Source organism: Electrona antarctica (assembly GCF_951216825.1).
Source record: "Electrona antarctica genome assembly, chromosome: 6".
NCBI lineage: Eukaryota > Metazoa > Chordata > Actinopteri > Myctophiformes > Myctophidae > Electrona > Electrona antarctica.
Genome location: NC_136811.1, coordinates 29435347 through 29462950, shown reverse-complemented (window position 1 = coordinate 29462950; position 27604 = coordinate 29435347). Strand labels below are relative to the sequence as shown.

Below are 27604 nucleotides of genomic sequence, written 5' to 3'. Positions count from 1 at the left end.
CAGAGAGAGTCCGAGTACCTATAAGGTTTCGTACTGAGGATACTGCAGTCACAGTAGTTTAAAAGTAGACTAATAATGAATGAGAAGCCGAACGGATGACTTATTTGGACATGTCCTGAGGTTAGTGTTCATGGCTCGCGAATATAAGTTTTTCTTTGACAACTAGACTTTCAGTTTCAACTTTTCTGAAAGTCGATATTAATTAAACGCTAACTAAAAAACGCTTTTATGTTACAGAGATATTGAAATATACACACTGCTGCTAGTGCTACTGTATGCTGACATGTGCTGGTTGATAACCAAAAAGTTCTGATTTTAAATGAACACAGCTGAGCTGTCTGCACAATCTCTCTGTATTACCTGCAACTCGTGACAGTTGATATTATATAGCCCTCTTGGAATTTTATCACCTAGAAAGAATCACGTCATATGTTGTAAAATATGGGTAGAAATTCCTCTAAACTTGAATATCCCTAGAATGGCTGTATTAGGCTATGTATATTACATGCAGTATAGTTTTATATTATGTAATAGCTACATTAAAACAAATCTAATTTCAATGATGGCTAGACTACCTCTCAACTGTGTTGAATGAAGAGATAAATAGTTTTGTTTTTGTCACACGTGGTGTGGTTGCCAATGGTCCTATTTAGTGTAATTATTTAGAATAGTAGACTATAATTGCCCGTTCCTGGGCTAAATGTGTCCTTCATATAGCCTAAGTTGATAATTGTCCTGTTGTGACATGAAGCTTTCAGCAATTGTTATTGTGCCTTTTTGTTTGCATAAACAGGACAGGGTATCTATAACATTAATTTGGAAACAGCCTAAGGTGGGATATCTTCTGTAGCTTATCTTTCCAAGTGTCAGGGAAGGATAGTTGATACATTTCTTGCAACAATCTTTGTTCTCTGAGACAATAATTTATTGTTGCCCATACACTTATGTAAGCCTATATAGTGCCTTGTTTGCCTTGATTTATCTGATATATTGATCTTGGCCTCAATAATTTGTACTTGGGTGTAAATATAGAATAGTAAACTTACTAGTAAAAGTGAATTATTTTCCTTTGCACGTTCCAGCCATAGTATAATTTATAAAGTTGTAAACTGGAAGAAGCAACATTTCATGCATTGTGCAGTTCACCTGCAGGACAATACAGCTGTCCAATTAATTTATGAATGATGGAATGGACTGAATAAGTTGACTGGTGCACGTCAACCCAGAAAATATATCGAAAAGATATTTAGAACCAATAACTGACTTATAAACGAATAATTGAAAAGCACAGTTATTTGTAATACTTTTCCCCACTTATATATAAATGAATCAAACAAAAAAAATCTAATTCATTGTTTGTAATCAACCAAATATATTAGTCTGATTATAACCCTGTTCTATACATTGTTGTACAATGTTGGTGTAAATAGCTGATCTACAGACTACAACAGCACATCTGTACTCAGTACAGTTGCGCTGCACAGTGTACTGTACAAGGAGGCAGACCAAAGGCCTGCCATGCAATTGCAAAGATATGGAAATAAGTCGACTGTATCTTATTGCAATGTTGAGGCGGTTCAGATTTCACATGTGCAAGCTAGACGTGCAATTATAATGAGTTAAGCAATGCTGCAGAGGCAACAGTTTTGAATGTAAACAACTTAATGTAATCAGCAGCAATTCTCCGAGATTAACTTTGGGAATGAATAAGAAAGCACCAAGATGATTTTAGATATTTTTGGACCACTAAAATTTGCTGAACAGTAGTTCTTTTACTAAATAGTTAGCTATCTAATTTGAATTTGAGTGTTTATGCCATATGACATTAGACTCTCTGTTCTGCTGTTTTGTTGACTCATGGTCAGTCTGACCATAATACTTGTATCATTATATTGAGGAATACCATTTAGTTTGTTGTAACACATTAACGTATTGCCTGTAAATATATCAGTAATTGTAGTCTTACTGTTTATGTCAATTCAGTTGAATTGACACACATGTGTGTCAGTGTGTGTGTGCGTGCGTGTGTGCGCATGTGCGCATGCTTGTGTATATACTGGTGTTCTACCATTTTCTCTCGAAGTATCCTTACTTCCACCACTGAATGAACATCAGGGTCAGTCCTCAGCAATGCAAATATTGTATTCTTTATTGTAACGATCAATACAATAATGATTTTAGTTTTGACTATTGTACAGAGATCACATGATTATATACACTTACAGTATATATCATAATGGCCTTGTCATGTCCTTGGCTTTATGGTGGTTATGGAGGGACAGTTGTAGATCATGTGATGTACAGTACTAATGTGCAATACTAAGTTGACTCAGAAGGCCTAGTGAATCATTTCTTATGACTAGATATCTTAAAGCTGCAATCCATAACATTTATGTCCTACCCGGGTTTCGAACTTGGGTCTCTCGTGTGATCGCTGTCAGTCCTACTGTTGAGCTATAATGAAAAGCCAGTTTGGGCAGACTAGAGGAATCAAAGTACTAATTGCAGTAAATTATAATGGAAGTGGGGAAAGGGAGTGGAGAGTCTATTGGAGTTGAGCAAGTTTGTGGCATGTGGGATAAATGTAGGACTTCAGTATTTGTACATTTGCAAACTGAAGGGAGTGGATCTCCCCACAATGTGATAGCTTGGGCAGTCGTCAATATTCTGCTGCTGTTTGAGTGAGTGGCCTTGACCTTGAAGTGCATGAACTTGCAGAGCACTACACTAACCCTGTCAGGGTTGGGAGAGTTTGTGATTTTAATTCAGTCCTTGGACCACCAATTCCAAAAGTATTCCCCTAATTGCATAAACTGTTCTACTTTACTATGAAAATGACCAAATACGTTCGGGAGGTATCAAAGTTTATGGTAAACTAAGGGATTTAGAAATCCCCTATAGTCTATTTAAAATATACAGACATGGTTATTGGTTACTTTATCTTGACATGACATCTTCCAACTACAAAAGCACATGATTTTATTCAACTGTCCACAAATCATCTCTGTTCACCTCATTGATATGTCAGTATCTGCCATGGCAAGTCATCAGGTCCTGAAGCAAGGTAGGATATGCTGAAAAGGTATGCAGCAAGTCTTGTCTGTAAGTAGACTAATTGCATATTAGACACACAGCATTGAATGCCAGATATTAATTTCATACATGCATCTATGACTTCTATCACCAGAAGCTCAGCTTTAAAAAATCGGAATCAGCATTATTATCACATCACATTATTACAGGTATACCAGTAAGACACCCTGAGGGCGAGGTCATGCTGAAACAGGTCTGGGAATGCCCATATATGGACCCCTTTTATTTATTAAAAAATAATAATTAATTGACGTTTTCGGGCTGGGTAGAGCGTAAAATGTGTGCTAATTAGTAAGGCCAGGCGGGGCCTCGGGCCAGTTAGGGCCCATATATAGAGAGTGTCACGAGGCGTGACGGTCTGGACTGACTGACATGAGGCGTGACTGACTGACATGAAATGCAGGTTTTCATAGTAAACCTAAATCTTTTTGCGACCATATATACTTTTTTGGTTTTGTTTCCGAGCTCTCAATATTACAATCAATAACAGAAAGAAACACACAAATCAAGGTGCATGAATAATAATAATAATAAAAGGGCCATTAAAATTACATTTTGGACAGGTGTATTTAATACCTTTTCATACAAGGTTATTGATCCTAAGCCACTGATTGCATTGTATGGTGTAGTCCTACAGGAGTCACCAATAACAACTCCAAGCTGACACATTTACTACGTATTGTAGACCTTTATTAATCCCACAGGGTAAATTCTGTGCCATTCACAAGATATCTCGTGTTTAGAGCTTTACCACAGTGTGCCAAACACGAGAAACACGAGATTCTATAAAAAAATAGTTATAAGCGATTGTAAAACATAGATTGGTTACGTAACCAACAACAGCCAATTAGCTGCTACAAACGTTAAGCAAAGCTCGGCCAATCACAGCGGAAGTTCGATTATTCGATTACTCCAGAGGGAAACAAAAGTGCCACAATAACAATAGTCTTTGGGCAACCACACTAAATAATAAATAATAATAATTTGCAATGGATATGCGGCACTGCAGGAGGCAGAATTGCTTCTTGTGCAGGTGGAAAACATATCCAGTCTATAAAATAGCAGGTATATAAAATGACATGGATAAATATGAAAAATCACACCCGTGTGAAGTGAGGGGCGCTAATATATTAAAGTCTAACTCATGTTGATTAGGTGATGTAAAAAACAAAACGGTGGAACTGGAAACACATTGAATGAAAACATTAAACGCCATTAACAATAAAGAGACAATATGACGTAAATGACACATTATGACATACATTTTCCCTTCATTGTCAATGCGTTGACATTGAACATTGAACTAAAGACAAACATTAAACCTGTGTATAGGAGGGGCTAGCACCCCTCAAAAACAGAGCATCGACAAGTATTTCGCTCACAGTTTCATATGCATGGTAAATGTGTGTGTGTGTGTGTGTGTGCGTGCGCGTGCACGTGCGCGTGTGTTTATCTTGTTTGCACACACCCAGTGCCCTCAGTGCCCTCTTCTGCACTCATGAGCCTAATTTGCCCAGAAGAGGAGTGAAGTTAAAGCCTGGAGCAGAGCAGTAGGGAAATAAGGTAATGCGCTGCTCACTGGGAGGGAAGTGAGGAAGTAAAGGACAGACAGTGAATGAATGATTCTTTGTTTTGCCACTTTGATAAACACATTATGTTCAGTCCATTTAGTGATTCAGCTGTTCTGTGTAAGAAATGTACAAACATTTTGTTGGCCAGTTTCAATCCATTTTGACAAAAAAAAGAAAAAAAAAGTCACCAGTGCTCATTTACATTCCGTGGTAAAAAGCATTTTTACATTTCAGGGACATTTTTGTCCTTGAGCTCAATACTGTGGTGTTTGAAGTACCCATTTATTTCTACATAGAGAATCAGCTATAATGTCGTAACAATCCAATGTAGACGTGTCATGTGCGACGGGGTTGCAGAACTAAGCTATGCTATAAGCTCCTGTAGAAGCCTAACAGCCACACATCTGTATATATGCAGTCAATCTAGTTTACTAAATGTAGCATCGATGGTCATCATTTAATATGCTGCTGGCCTAGTATAGGCTAATTTCCAGGCTTAAAACTCTTTATATAAGGATGGTCTGAAACATATTGTCTACACACGTATCATGACAACATCATTACAGCTTGGCTTGCCTTGAATGAGTTTCAGGCTGACTTCATCAGTCTCCTCTTTGAAAGTTTTCAGTTCTGACTTCATATGGAACCAAAACTACACTAAAAGTGTGTACTTCTAAGTAGAGGAACCTCTATTACTGTTTCAAACATCCCTTTCCCTCTCTAGGTTACTTTTGGTTTCAGGAATGGGCTTTCACAGGAAAGAATAAGTCTTGCATTGCCATATGATTGTGAGATCTATGCCTAGTGCCTAGTGCCTATCATCTGGGGATTTCTAGATGAAAGTAGATGTGATGGAACAATGGTGAGAAAACAAACCTGACCTAATATGAAGGACTGCCCTAAAGACTTTCAATTGGCTCTGCAACAGAGTGTTTTCATTTCATAGACCCACATAAAAAGACATCCACAGGTCATGTTACTAGTGGGCGGACCTATGTTAGAGCCATAATACATCTCACAGTCAAATGACACATTTTCATTTATGATGCACCAGTGAAACATGTTATTAGCAAGATCTAACCAGATTCAGTTTATTACTAGGCAGTGCAGTTTAACAAAGGAACATGTTACAAGAAGAGATTGATGGCATGATGGGTTAGTCTTTGTTCATGCCTTTTTAATATTCAAAGGAATATTCAAATATGGAATCTTCTTTGGTAGCCTTAATATAATTATGTGTATAATAAATATCTATGTACCTTCGATTTTTCCTTTAGTTCCATGGTTGTGTGTCAACGGCTCTGAGGAGACTTAGAGTGGCGTTCCTTGGTTCTAGAAGGTACTGTAGCAGACCATGCTATGGCAGACCATCTGCTTCCTGGGCTTCTGGAAGCTTGCGTGGTGATAGGATCATCAAGTGAAAAACTCAGAGAGCTGTACCAGGTATTTAGTGTGTGTGTGTAATGCCTCAGGTGTTCATATAATCTTATGTTATGTTGCCTTGATGGGTTAAATTAACCTGTTATTCCACTGAGATTACAAATAATATTGTGTCCTTTCTTCCTCAGTCTACCCAGGAGACTGGTAGAAGCAATGGAATTCCGGCGCTCCCCCTTCTGGAGCCAGAGGTACTGCATGTCCTAGCTCCTCCCTTTGTCAGCAGAGAGCAAGCTGGAAATGGAGTGTTGAAGTCGTTTGTGAGGCGACGACGCTCCTTTATCAGGAAGAAGAGAGAACCACCTGTACCGAACACAGAGACCCCTAGCGAAGGTCTGCTCTATAGCCCATTCAGAACGGGAACCCCTTTTGGTGTTTTAAGCATTATATTATACTTTAGCTATTGAAAAATAGCAGATCTACAAGCTCATAGCGCACCACCGAGTGCCACGCTATGAGCTTGTAGATCTGCTATTTTTGAAAAATCATGAAAATGTGGCGCAATTCTTTGAATATACATTCTTTCAGAGTGAACATTTTTAACTCAAATCTTTGCTTCTGTGGGGGTCCCTGGTACAACATATTTTCAGATGGGGGTCCGCGGCCAAATACAGATCATTCTGGGGGTCCTTGACATGAAAAAAGTTGAGCACCACTGACATAGAAACATAGCTTTTTCAGAAAACTGTTTTAGTGTAGTTTTAGTTGACAAAATATGTCTCGACTCGAATGTATCACAAATGTCTTGTGACGGACCGTGATGGCGTCATCACCAGTGCACAACCAACCATAAAATGACTTGTCTTAGTTCTACCGGATCTCTTCTATCTCTAAATTTAGTCTAGCTTTTAGTTGTTCATGGAATTGTGAATGTATTTAGTCATACAAATCATAGCTTAGTTTTTATTTCGTGAAAAAAGGTAGTCAACGGACATTCTACGTCATAGTTTTCGTGAAGAAAATGTACACAGGTTTCCTGCTATATGCAATATATATAGGTATACATTATCTATCTATCTATCTATCTCTATCTATCTATCTATCTATCTATCTATCTATCTATCTATCTATCTATCTATCTATCTATCTATCTATCTATCTATCTATCTATCTATCTATCTATCTATCTATCTATCTATCTATCTATCTATCTATCTATTTCTTTATTTACTGTATCATAGTTGAAGGGGTGAAAGGAGGAGGAACTGAAGATGTCAGTGTTCCCAAAGAAGTTGATCTCATGGCACTACCTCAGCTCTGCTTTCCTGGTACACACACACACACACACACACACACACACACACACACACACACACACACACACACACACACACACACACACACACACACACAGTAGTTGGGCACAGTTTGTTTAATAACTTTGTTCATATACATAATGTCATCTTTGTTTCTGTGCTCTAGGTGGGTTCCAGCTGTCCAAAGAACAGAGAGAAGAACAGTTTCACTACCTGGTTTTTACTGACGTGTTTGGCAACCAGACCCATGGAGTAGTAATGCAGTATTATCGACCTATACATGTAAGACTACACACAATGCCAAGCATGCATTACCATTGAATGCACTAAAGGCTACAATCCATAACTATTATATACCGTAATTGTTATTTTATGGTGTAGAACATTTGATCTGCTATTAACATTTTTTGAAACAGGGTGGTGGTTAAATTGTTCCTTGTTGGCCTGGGCCGTGGCTCAGCGGTCCAGGCACCTTGGCCGGTAGTCCGAGTCTGGCAGTGTGCCACGGGTTTGACTCCCGATCCCGACGGCCTTTACTGCATGTCACTCCCCCATTTCTCTCCCCCATTTCCTGTCAGCCTACTGTCTGTCTCACTATAAAAAATATAAAATAAAGGCGAAAGCCGCAAAATAAATAAATAAATGTGTTCCTTGTTTTGCTGGGGGTCCCCCTTGAAAGCCCTTAAGGACCCTTTGGGTTTGGGATCCCCGGACCCAACTTTGAGAACCATTGCTATTAATATAATATAACTAACCCAGCAGCAGTAGTTCTGATCTGATCTGAAATACAGAGATTCTCCCTATTTTTCTATCGAGACATTTAGATCTTGGCCTGGGTCAGATACGACCACTACTGGTTATCAAGAGGTATTGCATAAATGAACCCGACTTGCTTTCCCAAAGCTACACTCCATTATGATAGTAAAAATGTTAGTGCTCTTGGGGGGGACCCGGGTTCGAATCCTGGGTAGGATATACTGTAGTTGGATTGCAGCCATCGATGCACCCCAGTGTTTGTTAACCAGTGTTTTTTTTTTGCCATAGTCAGACTTGAGTTGCAACTGTACTCCAAATCTCTTCACCAAAAATAGCCTATCTACGACCTCAAATGAGCTAGATCGGCTATTTTGGGATGAATGTTTTCCCAGAATAGGCATGCTGGGGTTCCAGTGGTTAAATGACTATATACTTATGTTACTGTACTTGCTCTCTTGTGTGTTGTAGGAAGGGACATCTTTCCTCCAGAATGGCCTCTGGTCCTCGAGGCCTTCTAAACTGTACTCTGCCTATGCTTTCTGTATTATATCCAAGCACCCTTACTACACAGCTCTAAAAGACTGTCTGTCATGGTGAGAATAATCAGCCCAGTTCATTTATGTTTTAATTGTATTGTATAAGACAAGTGTTTAGTTTGATTAATTTACAAATATTTTTATAGGACACAAGTTGTGTTTCTTGTTTTAATTTAAACCATATGTGAGCAAAACGGAATTGTGTTTCTTTGTCATGCGGTCAGCTCAGTTACTGTACAAACTGTAATACTTTATATAACCTTTAATCTAAAAAATAATGTTGTTGTCATTTTTTATCGCAAAGCTAAAGAGGCTACAGTGCAACATGATCCATATAGATTGTACTTATATGTGCCTTTTTCTATGTATTTATTTTCGGACTCTCTCTCTCTCTTCCTTTCTCTTTCTCTGTTTGAGTGATTGTCTGTCTTCAGTTTGTTGGTCCAGTTGAAGACGTGTCGCTTATCAGACTTGGAGGAGAGGGTGAAGGAGTTTGCTACTAAGCTGTCACTAGTGCCCATTCCACCACCTGGACAACTGCATATGGTGTGTGTGTGATGGTGCGTGTGCGTGTGCGTGTGTGTGTGTGTGTGTGTGTGTGTGTGTGTGTGTGTGTGTGTGTGTGTGTGTGTGTGTGTGTGTGTGTGTGTGTGTGTGTGTGTGTGTGTGTGTGTGTGTGTGTGTGTGTGTGTGTGTGTGGCTGTGTGCGTGTGCGCGTGTGCACGTGGAGTTTGACAAATGGATGTGTGAGACCGATTTTCCTGATAAATGGGTGTTTCTATGGTTAAAAAGTAGGCTATTTTTAGAGCTACAGTTATATTTAGGAAGATATTCAGTTTAGGCCAGTTATGGGTTAAGTTGGGGGTAAGTAGGGTAAAAATGTCACACACACAAAACCTCTTTTTTCTTTTGCTGTCATCTTTCGGGGTTATTTCAATAGAGTTTAGGAACATACACCTGTTTCCAGGTGTATGTGTGATTACATCGTAGCTCAGTGTGGCTCTGTGTCAGAACTTCAGACATTGGCTCAAGACAGAAATAAGAGACTCCATAAAAAATGAAGCTGCCAGGATTAAGATAAGACTGTTGATCATTTCTAGACGTTTTCTCTCCGACCTCTGACCATCGTGTTACCATCTAGAGAAGACAACGACCAACCAGCTGTAGATTTGGATCTTCATATACCTCTACTCTGCCTTAGACCACAGCAACTACTACAGGTAACTAACACACTGACGTGCTTTCATAAAGGCCTGTTGAATTTGCATTGATAAACCACAGGGTCCGTTAATCTTCTATCTCTGCCTGTAGGTTCTGTCCTGTCTGCTTCAGGAACAAAGGGTGGTGTTATTTTCTGCTGACTGGGCCAGACTCACGCTGGTAGCAGAAAGCTTGCTGCACTATCTACAGGTCAGTTAAATGTCAAATCAGTGTCTCTATACAATAGGATGGCTAGAATGGAAAATTACACCAAATGGACTAAATTAACACTAATAATAATGTTAATATATTAACGATATAGATTAATGATATATACCGTAGTAAAAGTAGTCATAAGTATTTTTCATACATCAGTAAAACATTTCTGACTATAGAGCAGAAGTTCTGACATCGAGGGCCCCTTATCCCTAAACCTATTTGCCTCTTTCTCTCTCTCTATCTCTCTCCCCCCCCCCCCCCCCCCTCTCTCTCTCTCTCTCTCTCTCTCTCTCTATATATATATATATATATATATATATATATATATACTCATACTCTCTCTTTCAGCCTCTGTCATGGCAGCAGCCCTATGTTCCTGTCCTGGCCAGCGGTATGCTGGACTTCCTTATGGCTCCAACTGCATTTCTCATGGGCTGTCACATAAGCCATTTTGAAGAAGTTTCTGCTGTGAGTACTCACTCGTATAGTAGCACAACGACGGTCATCAACGGATGTCGACCGATCCTTGCTTGACAGTCAACCAAGGATCAGAATTATTAAATATTTTGGGGGGAATAGGCATTACAGCATCTGAACACACACATTCAGAAGCTGAGCTCATGTTCACGCATATTAGAACAAATTTTTTTCCATAAATCAGTGCTATTGAACACCCTTACGTCTGTGTGTCGTTTTGAAAATATTGAACCAATGGAAAGTAGTAAAAAACACATTGGACAAAACCTCTTAACTCCATTGGACCCGCAAACTGTCTGCTAAAACAGCTAACTCCACCACTTTTCTCCTTCTCATGCAAGTAATTGACAATATCTAATGTCACAACACCAACTTTGATGAGGCAGTATTTAATCGTTTAAAAAAATATAAGGTTTTATTATTTTCCTTAAAAATATATATTCTTCATTTCCTGAAAAATGAACATTTTGGAGTTATGAGGTTTCCTCCAGACAGCAGAGATATGTAATATCCATATGGGTGAGAGCAGCACATGCACATTTTGTCAAAGGCTTTTCAAACTCAACCTTTAACAAAATTCCATTAGAGAATTCAAAAGAAGTTCGCAAAGCCTTTGACAAAATGTGCACATGTGCTGCTTTCACCCAACAATCAGATCAGACCAACAAGCACCTTTACCAATGAACACTAAAGCCCTATTTTATACTTTGCTGTACGACTGTGTCACACAAAAATAGCCAATTTACAAGCTCATAGCATGTGAGCATGTAGCTCTGCTATTTTCAACAACCTTTAACAATTTTCACCTATAATGACATGCCCAAAATAGGGACGCTAGGTTGAAAGTGGTTAATATGTTATTGGTCGTCCAGGAAACAGATGATCTGATCCTGGTCAAGATTGACACTGGAAGCGTCTCCACTTCCTGTTCTGACACAGTTGACCTGCCAGAGATTCCCCTTGCCGCTGCAGAGTGTTTCACACAGAGGTACAGATTCCCCTTGCTGCTGCAGAGTGTTTCACACAGAGGTACAGATGTGTCTGAGTCAATTAACATATCGCCGCTACTGGTTGAAACCTTGCATGTCCAGAACTATTACCTGTTCCAATGGATCCAATCTACTTATTATTTAGTAACAACTAACCAGCTCTTATTACTACTTTTCATTGCCTAAATATATATATTTTTTTTAAATGGAGATACAAGATTTCTGCCAGGTTAAAATCCTAATAGGACTGTAAGGACACTACAGAGCCCCAGAGTGGCCATGGTAAGAAAAATGTATTGTCTCGTCCAGTCAACTTAATAACTCGATTGGACGAGATAATACATTTTTCTTACCATGGCCACTCTGGGGCTCAGTATGCTATTTGAAGTGGAGGAAGAATGGAGGGACTCATGAGTGTGTCTTTACAGGTGTATGTCCCTTCAGATACACTATGACTTGAATCAGTGCCACATTGCCAGCTGCTCTGACATCAGTGAGCAGCGGGCACATAGACGGACTTGGCAACGCAATCTCAACCACGACATCCAAAGAATAACACTAGAGCTCATTGTTAACGTGTTCAGGTGTGTACAGTATGTGTGTTATAGTGTTAATTCGATTTATTTGGGAAAAAAACACAGATGAACATACTTCTGAACAGAAATGAACGGTCTTTTGTATATTATTCTGTGCTGTAATGTATGATATTTATATTATACAGATTAATAATATTATATTTATACAGAGAGTACACGTAAAAATGTGAAAGCCGAAACTTCAATTTGTGGTGTGTGCAACAGGGATGTGAGCAGTCATCTGAACTATGAACACAGAGTGTTTAATAGTGAGGAGTTCCTTAAGACCAGGGAGCCAACTGAACAGCTTTTCTATAAGAAGGTAAACAACACTATAACGACTACTGATTGGTTTCATATTGATTGATAGGACCATGTTGGAAACAAGTCCCCAGGACATTTTTGTTTTATCCTTTTAGACCAAGTGTTTAACTTTACGTCTGTGCCGTTTTTATGGTGTGTTGTAGGTTTTGGAAACCCACATCTTCCATTTCTTCCTGAAGGATCGTCTCAACAGGAAAATGGATGCCTTTGCTCGCATGGAGCTGCATACTAGATCAGAGACCCAGAAGTTAGTTGTAAAGTATAAACCCTATAGCTTCTGCATGTCTGCTATTGGTGGCACTCAGCTCCCATTGAGAGGCTGCACTGCATGCTAACCCTAAACGAACCATATCTTGTATTTCTGTGTCTTCCAGGTTGAAAGCTATGGTTGAAAACCCTCGCAGGCCCACCATGCAGGAGATTCAGGCCAGGAGAAAGAGCTCAGTGACAGAGATGAGGCTGAATAGGAGACTGGGGATGAGTCTCCCTAACCTGATAGATGACCGGTCAATACATTTTAACAGACAGATATCACTAACCAAGATCCTCGTACCTGACCCCAGTAAGACTAATACATATACTGTAACATAGAAACTATTAAGCTACACGCACGCACGCACGCACGCACGCACGCACGCACGCACGCACGCATGCACGCACGCACACACACACACATCTTAAATTATCTTATCTTATCTTACACATGATTTCAAAACCATAAATTCTCTTCTTTTGTCTCCTCTTTCGGCATTGCTCCCTTTGTCCTCTCTGTCCTCTCTCTCTCTCTCTCTCTCTCTCTCTCTCTCTCTCTGTAGTGTTGAGAACTACTCCTAAGCCCATAAAGGTGTTCAAACTCCCAGAGTTCCCAGCCTCCATCTCCCTGAGCTCTGTCCAGAGTTACTACAGTGAGCTGATCCTACAGCTGGGCAAAGCCATCTTCTGTGTCCCGCCTGACAATTATGCCCTGCTTGCCAGGTACACTACATTATGCTGCTTTTGTGTTTCCTCCTGTCATCCTTTCAGAAATCCTTTGAATTGTGAAGAAATTGTTATTTATCTTTCCATGTGAATGTTATGCAATATTATGTGCGCATGGAGATAGCAGAGTACAGCATTAGCACCATCTTAAGACTCAACGAATCTTATACAGAAAATCATCATCATCATCATCATCATCATCATCATCATCATCATCATCATCATCATAACCTTTATTTCAGCTCGGAGTACACTTGAAGGGCAGGCCCTCATTTTCAATGTAGCCGATATACAGAACAGTATAATCAACAGGAATAGACATTCACATACAACAACAACAACAACAACAACTAAATACATGGATCAGCAGACTGAAACACTCAAATAACTAAAATACAGAATAAAACAGATAAACCAAAGTGTTGCATTTATTTTTGGTTGGAAACCACTGTATTGACCCAAAGATGGAAGTGATCTCATTTTAAGGACTTCTGGACAGAGAATGCTGTCTTGCCTTTCTCTGTCTGAACAAAAGGAACCTTGAGTGTCTGGTAGCGGGTCTGGTAGGGACTAGGGTTCTAATCCAACATAGAACAAATAATAATATTATATTTTATGGGGGGAGCATTCCTCAGATGGCTTTAAAAAGTAAATAGATACCAGTGCTTATCACGCATCTCAGACAGTAGTGAGCAACATGAATTTTGTTTTACTTGCATTTAAAACAAGCCTAAGCTCAACAAGGGCTACCTTCTGAGCATTAAAAGCAAGCTGCAGCTTCCTAGTGACAAGCTGGCTCCTACCTCCTGTTCATTGTCTTTATTTCTGTTCATCTTCTGCTCCATCATAACTTTGCATATAATCCCCCTCCCTGTAGATACTACTATTTGCGTGGTTTCATCAACACATTGAGTTCCCGGCGTCTGGAGGCCTTGAGTGACTTCCAGAACCTCTACAAGACAGACACAGCCATCTTTCCCTCCCAGCTGGTCACTTGGCTGGTGGACTCACTACAGAAAGAAGAGAGGCAGCAGGCTGACAGACGGCCTGAGCTGAAGAGACTCATCCTCAAGGTCGGTCCGTTGGTATCACATATTGTTAAGCTGTGGATTTGAATTGAGCTCATAATGTTTTTGTCATGATTGAAGTATTGTCATTGTCATGAAGTGACACTGCTCTATGACTTATTATAAATCAGAGTTAACCCTTAAAACATAACATTTTTTAACTTACTGTAGCAAACATATTGTGCTGGACATGATCCTTTCTGTCTTCACTAATATACTCTATAGCCCACAACCTGTTGACAATCACAAACTCAGTATCAGTGTCCTGTGTGCTTAGTCACTCCTGCAAGGGAGTTGCAAACTTTGTATCTACAGATACAAAGTTTGCAGGTAACTACACAGTATACAGTACAGTATGTTGCCATATTGAGAGTCTGGAATTGTTTTAAGCACACAATGTGAGTGATTCATTTACAACATGAACAAGACAACATTTGCCATCCTCCATTTCCTTGATGGAAGAGGGATAGAATCACAGTAGGCTGACAGGAAATGGGGAGAGAGATGGGGGGTGAAATGCATTAAAGGCCGTCGGGATCGGGATCGTGGTCCTCCTTGCTGCTATTCATTCATTTGGATGATGATGATGGTATTATTGGTGATGTCTTCAGATGGATCTGGTGGTGTTGACACTGACAGAGGACGGTTTTCCTGTTGTTGATGATGATGTAATAATTACAGTAGTTACATGATAATGTTCTTGTTTAGGTGAAGAAGGAGAGTGAGAAGGTGTTGGATGAGCCTGATTACCACATTAAGAAGTTTGTGCTTCCCAGAACACATCTGCACCAGGAAGAGTTTGTGCGCTGTATCCAGGAGTCTGGAATTGTTAAGGATGTAGCGACAATACACCGCCTGTTTGACGCTCTAACTGCTGGTAAGAGGAGTGAAAGGACACCGTCCGTGTGTCCATGTGTGTTACAGAGAGAAAAATATAAAAATATGCTTGCTGGGTTAGAGCTTAGCTTCTTTTTTTTATTGAGAACAAATGGTCACACTGAAAAAATGTGGCTTTTCTTTGCATACTGTGGTATGTGTTTGAAGACACATACATTACACATAGATAAAGTGTGCATTTATATATCCCTTTATGTCCCTCCAGTGGCCCCAAGGAGTGATCATTACCATCACCAGTGGTTCTGAGCTGGACTACTTTTGTTGGGACAGATATACAGAGATACACCGTAAAGATAGAGGCTTTTGTAGATGGCTCCAAAAAGATTGCTATTTCCAATTGGCCAAATGAGGCGTAAAACTTCACTACACTGGGACATTCATATACAGACAGACTGTCTGTATAGTGCCGCCTCGCCATTGAACACCATGTTGTTATATGTGGAGCTTCTTCAAAAACATAACATAAACATAGTAATTGATAGATATAAGATAGAGATTGGACAGGAAGGCCACATCATTATTAGACAATGTCTTGTTTTTAGATGGATTGTTCCATTTTCATTTTTTGAAAGTTTGCACTGATGATGAATGCTGTTTTGCCATCTATCATATGTATTATTAATTCTCTCCACCAGCATTGCATGAAAACATCTTCAATTAGTTCAGAGGCTAGTGGCTGTCACACTATACCATAGCGAACTTAAAGAGTCTATCAGATGATCTGCTGCTGCTGTATGATTACATCAGTGGAAAAAACAGAGGTGCACAAGCACACATAAGGATGCAAAATACACAGGGTTGTGAAATGCACCCTCAACCAAGAGCACATACAGAGATACGTGAGCACACCCACTGCAGACACAACTTAAATAGCTCATGCTGTGCAATGTGTTATCTGATGGTGCTTTAATTGACTTTAATAGAATCAAAGAGAGACTCATCTTCAGACATGGCTTCGAGAAGTCCCTCCTCCAGATCATCCCTTTCCTTTGACTCCTCAGCTTCCAGTGAGGGTAAGACCACATCAGAGCCACAGTTTGGAACTTCATTATCTAATCAGGCCAAACTGCATTCAGACTAAAACACACAAATACATTTTCATGTTCCTACCAGTCAGTGGCCGGGATATTAATACCACCAGAGTCTTTAAGAACTAACATGTGATTTGATGGTGATTAATGTTATGGAGCTGTTTCTAACTAGATCAGGATCAGACAAGAGAACCAGAGCTGAGTTACTTAGAACTGGCATCACTTGGTGGGGGGTAGCGCAGCGGAATCTGGGCAGGGTGGGGAATCTGGGGATGCACATGGCATGAGGTAGACACAAATAAGATTTAAAACATCTCTCTCCTCCTATTTAGTTGTTGGGGTATTGGTATAAGTCCATTTGAACATACCTGGAATTTGCACTCTGCATTTATCCCCTCCTAACTAATTTATTAGGAGCAGTGGGAAACTATTGAACAGCACCCAGGGAGCAGTTGGAGTCCAGTGATTTGCCCAAGGACAAGTCAATGCTAAGCCAGAAGGAGCCAGGGATCAATCCGGGAACCTGCAGTACCTAAACGAAGGAGTTCTCAACGCTTTTGGCTGGGGACCCCGTAAATGATTTGGCCATGTCTCGCGACCCCCGCCCTGCTCACCTCCCAATACCAATACAAATTGACCACTACAATAACCTTAACAAATGTACTGCTTCTGACGGAAGGTTCCGTCTGATAAGCTTTATTATTGATATCAAACCGGACCAGATTGCGCAACCGTGCTGCCGTTCACCTCCCTTTATACAGGCTGACTAAAAAGCTGAATAACTCCAAATCTACGGAGCTCTCCATGATTTGGATAAAACACGCGATGTTCGTAGGTCTTTGCTGATTATCGGGTGATCTAGATAGAACATTGGCGCATTCTAGACTCTAGAAATGCTAGCGAGCTAAAATGAAGCCATCCTTGCTCTAGATTCTAGAGCATTGACGCAATTTATTTACAAACAGGATGTGAGTCCAGCGTGTGTTGCACTACAAACGGCTCAGCAGTCTGCGGTTGGCTCTGCGTCCACCAGGTGGCAGCAGATGGGTTAACACAATCAGTGCCGGGATTCCTTCAAAATAGAAGCTCTGGGGTGCCGGAAAGACATGGCCGCTTTTACTCTGAACATCTGTGTGACCACTTCTGAGAAGTTTTTCTTTTTTCTCACATGCTTTTTTCCACCCGTTCCTGGTATGTGTGTTTATTTGATGGTGAGATGTGACCATGAATGACGAACAGAACAGCATGTAACGGGACCGAAGTGTTATGTGTATAGCATGCTGTCGCTGAGATACTAACAGTATGTAACAGGACCGAAGTGTTATGAGTATAGCATGCTGTCGCTGAGATACTAACAGCATGTAACAGGACCGAAGTGTTATGTGTATAGCATGCTGTCGCTGAGATACTAACAGTATGTAACAGGACCGAAGTGTTATGTGTATAGCATGCTGTCGCTGAGATACTAACAGCATGTAACAGGACCGAAGTGTTATGAGTATAGCATGCTGTCGCTGAGATACTAACAGTATGTAACAGGACCGAAGTGTTATGTGTATAGCATGCTGTCGCTGAGATACTAACAGCATGTAACAGGACCGAAGTGTTATGTGTATAGCATGCTGTCGCTGAGATACTAACAGCATGTAACAGGACCGAAGTGTTATGTGTATAGCATGCTGTCGCTGAGATACTAACAGCATGTAACAGGACCGAAGTGTTATGTGTATAGCATGCTGTCGCTGAGATACTAACAGTATGTAACAGGACCGAAGTGTTATGTGTATAGCATGCTGTCGCTGAGATACTAACAGCATGTAACAGGACCGAAGTGTTATGAGTATAGCATGCTGTCGCTGAGATACTAACAGTATGTAACAGGACCGAAGTGTTATGTGTATAGCATGCTGTCGCTGAGATACTAACAGTATGTTGGTGTGTGATGTGCATGATGCTTCACAGAAACCTATGTTGTACAATGAGAGCAGATCGAGGTGCATGCCTCTGTCTGTTTATAATGCATTTTACTATACAGTATATTCATATCTGCTTGCATTTCTTTGTGTGTTGGAGTTTTTGTATACCATATGACGTATATTTGCATGTGTCTGGGAATGTTTTCCTTTTTTTGCATGATTATGTGAATGCACGCATGTGTGTGTGTGTGTGTGTGTGTGTGTGTGTGTGTGTGTGTGTGTGTGTGTGTGTGTGTGTGTGTGTGTGTGTGTGTGTGTGTGTGTGTGTGTGTGTGTGTGTGTGTGTGTGTGTGTGTGTGTGTGCGCGCGCATCTATAGTGTACTCTATTGTGTAAATGCTTCTGTTTGCGGCTATGTCAACCTGTTTGCTTTTGTATTCAGAATTCGTGGATGTCTCACTTCTGTGCATCTGCATACATATTTTTGAGGGGTGCTAGCCCCTCCTATGTCCAGCTTTGAGGGTTTGTGTAAACACGAACATTGTCCTAGCACAAACACTGAATGCCATTGACAATGAATGGCCAGTTCTGAGTGTTTGTGCAAACACAAACATTGAAGGCAAAAGTGAGGACGCAAATTGTGATTGGCCAGAATGAGATGATGTATGATGATAAGAGCGCCCCTCACTTCATACAGGTGTGATTTTTATACCAGCATCTAACTGTCTCTGTGTCCCAGGCCATCAGAAGCAGGTGGAGCCCGAGCTCTTCAGAGTCTTCTACACATTCTGGAAGGAGACTGAGGCCGAGGCCCAGGACGTCAACTTGCCCTCAGAGGTCATCGAGCATCTGGACAACAGCGAATGCGTCTACAAGCTGTCATCGAGTGTCAAGACCTCCCATGGCGTTGGCAAGATCGCCATGACACAGAAACGCCTATTCCTGCTCACTGAGGGACGACCTGACTTTCTGGAAATCACCAAGTTCAGAGACATAGAGGTACCGTATATTGTGGGGAAAGAAAATGCATGAACATTTACGCCATACTACTCTACATGCTTGTCGAACATTACAAGGCAATACCTCTATGTCTCCATCTCCCTCGTTTTCTAAAACCTCCCTTTACATTCTTCCAGGAGGTGAAGATCGCCTCAGCTGCCTCCTTCCTCGTTCGCATCCCCTCACTTCGTATCCATACCTGCAGCAGGACTGAGGTGTTTGAGGCCAACCTGAAGGCAGAGACGGAACTCTGGAATCTAGTAGTGAAAGAGATGTGGGCCGGACGCAAGATGGCCGACCAACACAAGGTACACACAGGGATGTCTGAACGGGCGTCGAACGGGAAGGGACAAGGGAAAAGGAAACAACGGCGAACGGGAGGCCGACGGACCAACCGGGGCCCACTGATTGCCAACAATCGCCACCCCAGCCCGGAGGAGGGGGGCCCGGCCTCAAAGGGACCCGGCCACGACCCGGTCACGGCCTCCCGCGCCTGGTTTCTCACTGGTACTGTAACATATACATATTGTAGCTCTCTTTCTGTGTCTACTGTAGGATCCTCAGTACATGGCCCAGGCTCTGACAAATGTCCTGCTGATGGATGCTGTGGTGGGCTGTCTACAGACCCAGCGGTCCATCTACGCTGCCTCCAAACTAGCCTACTTTGATAAGGTCAAACATGAAGGTATTTGTGAATTATTTCTGTTCATTTACAGGTATATTCTGTTAACCTCTGAAATGTTATAATTCATTCTTAAATACTGTGTGTGTTGTGGGGGGGTTGGGGATGACCAGTGCCCATGATGGTGCCTGAGACCACCTCAGAGACTCTGAAACACAAGATCAACCCCTCATTGTACCTGGCTGAGCCTCAGACTGTACATGTGCTGCTGTACACACCAGGTAAAACTGCATCCCTTTCTATACAACTTTAAATGCAATGTGGCATACATCATTACATATATCATGTACTGTATAATTTATATATATTATAAAGAAGTAAGGGATCCAGGCATCTGCATTGTAGCTGAAATGATGGTGAATATGCACCATTGTGGAGCTCGGTCGTTCCATTATAGACCAAGTGAAATGCCGCACTGAAATCTAAAAACTTTATATCATGCAGATTTTATCTGCCTGATAACCACTGGTCAGCCATCTCTGTTAAAACTGTTGCTAGATTGATCTTTACAAAGGCATGTTGACTTCCAAAAATATAATTTCCTTCATATAATTACATATTTGTTTACTCACTAGACTGCTGGTAGCAAATGTATTGGCGTGAATGTCATTGGTGTCAAATGGACACAGATGGTTTCTTTTAACTGGGTCCATGTTAAGTGAATTAGTGTAACCCATGACGCCTCAAATGCATATTTTTGACTAACAGACTACTTGCTAGTAACAATCATTAGCTCCACATTCCTGATTAACTGATATAGTAAGTACAGGATATGCGCCCTCCCCCTCCCCCTCCATCATGTAATTTAATTTGAGCAGAGAAATCCTTTGCAATGTCGGGTCATCAGTAGCTTCTGTGTAATAATCAGTCTGATGTCACGCTAACAGTTCTCTTTAGTCCTGCTCCTGGCCTGTGCCCCAGGGATAATTCTCTGTTGGTGATTCATTGTGTGGACGTCTGCATATTGTCTCTGTGTTGCGCAGTCACAAGATGGTGTGTCAGTATGCAGTGGCTGGCTGGTGTGAACTCCTGGTGTTTAGCATTCGTCTCATAGTGTTTCTCAACCTGTGGGTCGGGTCCCCACATGATTTTGAAGGGGTCCCCAGATTACTGACAATTTATGGTGGTTGTGTGTAAGTGAATGTAGCTAGTTGGAATCCTGGTCTTACTAACTGCTACCTCTGCGATAGATACATACTGTAGCAGTTGGATACACTCCAACTCAAATGGAGTTTCCCAGAAAACTACATTTGTATAATGGCGTGATGCATATTTGTGCACAATCATCATCAGTCTCTAAATAATTATGAGATTTCTCATGTTTGCTATTTGCTTGCCTCTCGACTTTGGATGTATGTTGTCAGTGAACATTTTAGAACATTTTGTTCTCAGTCAGCTCGACTGGGAACCCCCCCAAAATAATCATATTTGAACTGGGAACCCCCCAAATAATCATATTTGAACTGGGGACCCCCAAAATAATCATATTAAATGGTCCTAACGGTAACCCACAGATCGAGAACCACTGTCATACAGAACCAGCTGCTCCAGTGAAACCTTGTTGTGTTGTGTTGTGTTGTGTACAGAGTACAGACAAGCAGGATAATAACTGTCTTGTGAGAGACTCACTGTTAAATTATTAATTAACAGTCAGTCAGTCTCTCACAAGACAGTTATTATGCTACTTGACTGTACACAACGCAACCATATTATGGTGGTGACACCAACCATAGCCACGGGAAGATGTTTTTGAGTTGGGGTATCACGGTGCAAATTTCACCTATAATGACATTCCCAAAATAGGGATCCCAGGTTGCAAGTGGTTACGTCTGTCTGTGGGTTATTATTAAACCAATGAAAGGAATTAACAAGAGCTTGTGACTAAATAATAATTACATGGAACCATTGGAACTAGAGTTCCTACAAAGGTTTCTGCCGACAATATGTGATATGCAATATATGTAAAAGTCACTATTAGTCATATGCCTACTTGAACAGCATAATAAATGGAAAGAACTTTACCTAGCTTGAGTGAAATGGATTTTGTTCCAGTTGTGTGTATTGGTGACACTTTCTGGTACTGCATCAAGCAGCCTGTGAGGCTACTTGACTTTGGCAACTCTGGCAGATGCTATTAGCTCCACCTGCTGGAGATAATGAATGAGTGCACACTTTAGACACCCTCCCTCCCTCTCATCAATCTCCTCCATTTCTCTCTCTCATCCTCCCTCCCCAGGGCAGTTGAGTTGCAGTGATTCAGAGGGCGATGGGAACCCTAAGCTGTGGGTGGCTCTGAGTGGAGGCAGGGTGGTGGTGTTTGATGCAGCCAGCTGGTCCATGCTGCAAGACTGCATCCAGGTCGGAGCGTCTCAACTGGTACGAACAGAGCCGTGGTACTCTTAAAACTGTAGTAGACACAGATCACCTTCACAGCAGTTCTGACCTTTACACGCAACAGAAAGCGTCACCCTTGGGGGCCCCAAGAGCTCACTCATAGAGAGAGACAGAGAGAGACAGAGACAGAGAGACAGAGACAGAGAGACAGAGAGAGAGAAGAGAAGAGAGACAGAGTGAGGGAGGGACAGCTTGATCAGTGAGAGAGTAAATGTGGCTGTATGCAGCCTAAAGGTGAAAACCTTTTAGGTGGAAACCTTTTTTTTAGGTGATTTTTTTTATACTAGGTCGGGTGATTTCCGTTTCCTTTCTGCTGCTTTCTGTTCCGTGTCTCCCTTCTGTTTCATAATGTGCCTATGAAACCAAGGGGACAGACCATTCACTGGCAAGGTGATTTCGGTTAGTAAAAAACAGAGAGATGTGTTGGGGTGATCGGTGGCTCGCGTATCACTGCGGCTCAGTGACATCATCTTGTAGTTTTTCTAACCACCGTGGTGAGAGGGTGATCACCTCTGTATGCGTCCATCTTAAGAGGAAGAGAGGGAGAGAGAGTGAGAGTGAGCGGGAGAGAAAGGAAGAGGGGGGTAGGAGGATGGGACTGAGACCAAGCACCCAAGCAATAACCCAGCCAATTGCAGTTGAGTATTATTTATATATGCTGCCATCTTAAATTCAATGGAAGGTTACATGGAAACTTTACATGAATGTACCATCATTCTGGGTGCACACTGCACATGTGATGGATGGCCCAGGCCGCGGGCGTAGCAGTCCGGGCACCTAGGCAGCAATGCAATGCCAACGATCCCGGCGACCTTTGCTGCGTGTCACTTCCCATCTCTCTTTCCCCATTTCCTGTCAGTCTACTGTCCTATCCATAAAAATAAAATAAAAAAAACAATTGTGATGGATGAATGATAGATACAGTAGATAGATAAATAAATTCACATACTATCACTACAATAGTGCTTATACTACTTCTCTCTCCTGTAGAATTGCATGCTGGGACTGAACCAGGATCAGGTGTGGGTTGGCTCTCAGGACTCTGTCATCTACATCATTGACACTCGCAGCATGTCCTGTAACAAGCAGCTGACTGAACACAGACATGAAGTGACTGGCTTCACCTTGGACAACAAAGATCAGCAGAATGGGTACGAAGCGTTGGCTTTCACTGAGTTCGGTTCTGACCAATGATCTTATTTGGAATATGCTAAAACACTGATTGGCCACAGCACCTTATAGCTGCCATGTGCCCAGCAGTGTTCAGGTGGGTGGGCCACAAGTGTTTTCAGAGCATCTTATGATCAAACAGTTGATTGTGTTCCGGTTTGGATCAACAGAACTAATGTAATAATATACTTTAAGTTCCTATTTAAAAACTTGCTTTTCAAGGTTTTGAAGACACAATTTCATAATTGAGCAGTTGAGACGAATACCAGTCTAAGTCCACACTAATTATCCATAATGTATAAATGATGGATTAGGGGTCAGGACGGCTAGGCCTTTTCGGGGAGGGGTCAGAATAAATTATGAACTTAGACTGTTATTCGTCTCAACTGCTCATTGTTGTTTTCAAAAAACCCTAGGTGGGGCTGGCGAAAGGGCCTTTCTGTGTGGGGTTTATGTTCTCCCTGTTTCCCCTAGGGTAGGTACACTCACAAAAACATGAGTAAGCCTGGTCTCTATACTGCCTCCCCCTTAGCCGGGGCACCTGATGGAGGGGAAAGGAACTGTATGGAATAATGTGTTCCTTCCACAAGGTTCGTCCTACCGGGGAAACTCACCTGTGTCAGGTGATAAGTAGCGGCCTGCTCACTCCTCCTGCATTGAAGGAAGCATGAGCTCAGTTCAAGGCTCTCCCCAGATTGGCAGAATGAGAGTTGTGCCCAGGATTACAGTTTAGGCAATTGGCACTGGGTGTAAAATGGGTTACAAACATGGAATGTGGAATAAAAATGTTTAGGACATTCAAAATATGAATGTTATATTATTATTTTGCCAGTTATTTGGCAGCCCACTTGCAATATCCTCACCACCCTCATTGATTGTTTGTGGTGCTGTAAAGATGCCTGTGTGTGTTTGTGTCTCTCCCTCCAGTCAGCAGCCATACTCCTGCAGCGCTCATGGGACCATTCTGCAGTGGGACTCCTCCAGTCTCAAAGTCAAGCGGCAGTTCCAGGTCAAATGCGACCACCTCTCGTCCATACAGATCCATGAAGGCACTCTGTGGTGCTGTATGTGAAGTTTCATCCATTCTTTTTCAAATAGTCATGAACAAGAATGATTAGCTGAATAGAAATGGGTGCAATCTTGTGGATGTGCAGGTTGTGGTGACAGCATTGTGGAGCTGAAGAAGAATGGGACACTGCAGAGGAAGGTTGAGCTTCCTGATGAACTCCAGAGCGAGTCCAGGTGCTTCAGTAGCTTCATCATTGTGCCGGAGGTGAGTTTGGGGCATTGTTGACCAGTAACTATAAGTACCTTTACTCGAGTGCTGTACAAAACCATAGTATGAATTAAGAAAATGTACGTAATTTCTACTTTTGAAAACTCATGTATTTACTTGAGCATATACTTTGTCCACCACTGGTTTGAAGACACTTGCTAGTCAGTTGAGCATGTAGTCAGTCAGTGTTTCATTTAGCAAGTCAGCTTCAAGTCAACTGTTTACCGGTAGTTCTTGGAGAACTAGGGGTTATCAGGGTGTGAGTCACTAGCAAGATTTATTAGGTCAACAGTCACATATTAAGAAACCACATAGGTTACCTACCTTAGGGTTATTGGCAGCAATTATCTAGTGGCTGCTACTTATAGTCTTTATCGAAATCCAGGCAAATGGAGACACTGAGTATGTTTGTGGCCACAGCCGCTCACATAGAAAAAATATTCCCTCCACCCCATCAATTCTGTGGTGTGTGTGTGCGTGCGTGTGTGTGTGTGTGTGTGTGTGTGTGTGTGTGTGTGTGTGTGTGTGTGTGTGTGTGTGTGTGTGTGTGTGTGTGTGTGTGTGTGTGTGTGTGTGTGTGTGTGTGTGTGTGTGTGTGTGTGTGTGTGTGTGTGTGTGTGTGTGTGTGTGTGTGTGTGTGTGTGTGTGTGTGTGTGTGTGTGTGTGTGTGTGTGTGTGTGTGTGTGTGTGTGTGTGTGTGTGTGTGTGTGTGTGTGTGTGTGTGTGTGTGTGTGTGTGTGTGTGTTCCAGCGAGGCCAGTTGTGGACAGGCTGTGCAGACTCAGGGGAGCTGTGCTTGTGGGACACTAAAGACAGCAGCCTTCCTTTTGAGAGGATCTCCCTCTCAGGCAGCACTGGTGTCACCTGTATGATCCGAGTTAAGGACCAGGTACTGCAACACAATATTAACAACATACAGTAATAATGTCAAACTCTATGGAAACGGCAGGGCTACATTTGTGCACAAATGCTATCAATGGGTGGACCGCTAATACTTTCAAGATTTTCAAGTGGGCTCTGATCCAGAAAGGTTTGAGAACCACTGATTTAACCGATGTTGGTTACTGTGGTAGAAGAGGGGAGCTCAGGTGGGCAAGTCGCCGTGCCGAACGTTACGAAGTCAGTTTCAGCTGACTCGGCGCCGTTCAAGTTAGGGACAGAACTATAAATCATCGCCCCCCTTAACTCGGTACCTCCGAGACGTCAACAGCGCCTTGCGCAATCCAAACTAACACACCCAAATGCTCCCTACCCCCATCAGAAGCCATGGCTCGCCCCCATGAACACTATTATGTGTAAATGCCAACTATTCATGTCTGCATGTCCTTCCTTCCTTCTAATCTTTCCTTTCTCCCCCTCTTCTCATCTCCTGTACCTTTCTCTCGTTCCAATACTCCGTTTTCTGTCGTCAGATTTGGGTGGGCTGTCGCGCCACCAGTGGTGAAGACGGCCAGTGTGACAGCCAGCTGAGGAGCCAGGTGTTGGTGGTGGACCCAGAGAGCCACGCTGTGCAGAAGGAGCTCCAGGCTCACAGCGACAGCATCCAAACACTCTGCTGTGCAGAGGACCGTTACGTTCTCAGCGGCTCTGCATGCCGAGACGGCAAGATCGCCATCTGGAAGGTCGAGTAGAGTAGAGGGAGGGAGGAGAAGAATACGTGGCGAGAGGAAGTGGGTACAAGAGAGCAAAGAATCGGAAGGAAGAAATGTTGCGTTTGACCTCCTGGCTGTTGATGAGTATTGCAAATGTTAAAGGGAGAGGAAGGGCAGGTGATCGGCACATACAACTACTGTACATTATGAGCTCTGCACTTTGGAATCCCATCACTACTAAATATGTCTAGGACAAGCTTCCATGAGAATTGATTTTCACAATTAACTAAATACGGATTCCTGCTGCTGATATTCTGCTGATATGAACCTGTTATTCCTGGGCTTATTTCTATTAGAACGAGAGAGAGAGAGAGAATATTCCTGCAAGAGCAATATTATTTCCATAGTTGAATATTATTTCCATAGTGCACTTAAGACATACAGTATAATTCATATCTGAACATATAAAGTATGATACATGCATACATTCACACATGGCTGCAAAAGTACAGATTAATCAAAGCCTAAAACTCTCCTTGCTTTACAGGTGTCCAGGAAACCATATTTGTTTGTGTGATTGTTATTGTGTTTTTATCTCCTCACTGAAATTGAATTTAAACAGATACAAAATTAAAGACGTGTATTTAGAATACCTTACACTATGGTGCCATCTGCTGTATACTGGACACATTACCATTCAGCACGGAACTGATTGGGTTTGTGCAAATAAATATGTGAAATCAATAGAGGGCTAAATAAGACATTGGATGAATAAAATAATCAGGAATGCACACAAACATGCATATGCAGTACAAATGGAAACGAGTGGGTGAGGGAGCAACAGCATAAAAATTTTAATCACAACAGCTCTGGAATGACATTATGTTGTGCCTGTTTATGTCTCAGGTAAGACAGCTACACTACAGTGAGTAAATAGTGCATACAAAGGGATAACTGAATAATCCCACAACAATTAAATTAGTAATAGTGTTGCACCTGCACAGAATAAATTAACATGTTTGCTGTACACAGCAGGTCAGGCCCGACCCTGTCCATCTGGACAGGGCCGGGCCTGAATAACGATTCATTACTTAAACGTGAATATCTCTGTATTATACAAAAAATCTAACCCCCAAAAAGTAATTTAAACTGCTACCATTAACCTACGTAA

The 27604-nt window shown here is 41.7% G+C and overlaps 1 protein-coding gene across 3 annotated transcripts; it reads left to right on the top strand.

The window, feature by feature from the left end:
• LOC306925367 (DENN domain-containing protein 3-like) lies at positions 1-27129 on the top strand. 3 transcript variants are annotated; one of them, XM_079504152.1, is made up of 29 exons: positions 1-120; positions 5942-6107; positions 6233-6434; positions 7283-7369; positions 7524-7639; positions 8582-8706; positions 9084-9195; positions 9750-9869; positions 9961-10059; positions 10417-10536; positions 11418-11533; positions 11963-12118; positions 12335-12431; positions 12577-12680; positions 12808-12995; positions 13249-13408; positions 14289-14484; positions 15187-15355; positions 16299-16388; positions 19061-19320; positions 19458-19628; positions 19876-20005; positions 20116-20223; positions 22239-22378; positions 23387-23547; positions 24494-24630; positions 24721-24839; positions 25593-25730; positions 26254-27129. In XM_079504152.1, exons 2-29 carry the CDS (start codon positions 6024-6026, stop codon positions 26470-26472), a joined length of 3924 nt encoding a protein of 1307 aa, XP_079360278.1. In that variant the 5' UTR covers positions 1-120; positions 5942-6023; the 3' UTR covers positions 26473-27129. The 3 variants fall into 3 exon arrangements, with proteins under 3 accessions (XP_079360278.1, XP_079360279.1, XP_079360280.1); XM_079504153.1 differs by lacking the exon at positions 16299-16388; XM_079504154.1 differs by lacking the exon at positions 25593-25730.
• The last annotated feature ends 475 nt before the right edge of the window (positions 27130-27604 follow it).

Bases quoted from the DNA above. Each gene is read 5' to 3' on its own strand.
- LOC306925367 (XM_079504152.1), top strand. From the start codon at position 6,024: ATGGCAGACCATCTGCTTCCTGGGCTTCTGGAAGCTTGCGTGGTGATA. The intron at 19,321-19,457 runs GTACCGTATATT...ACATTCTTCCAG, and splicing joins CCAAGTTCAGAGACATAGAG to GAGGTGAAGATCGCCTCAGC. The intron at 23,548-24,493 runs GTACGAAGCGTT...CTCTCCCTCCAG, and splicing joins AACAAAGATCAGCAGAATGG to TCAGCAGCCATACTCCTGCA.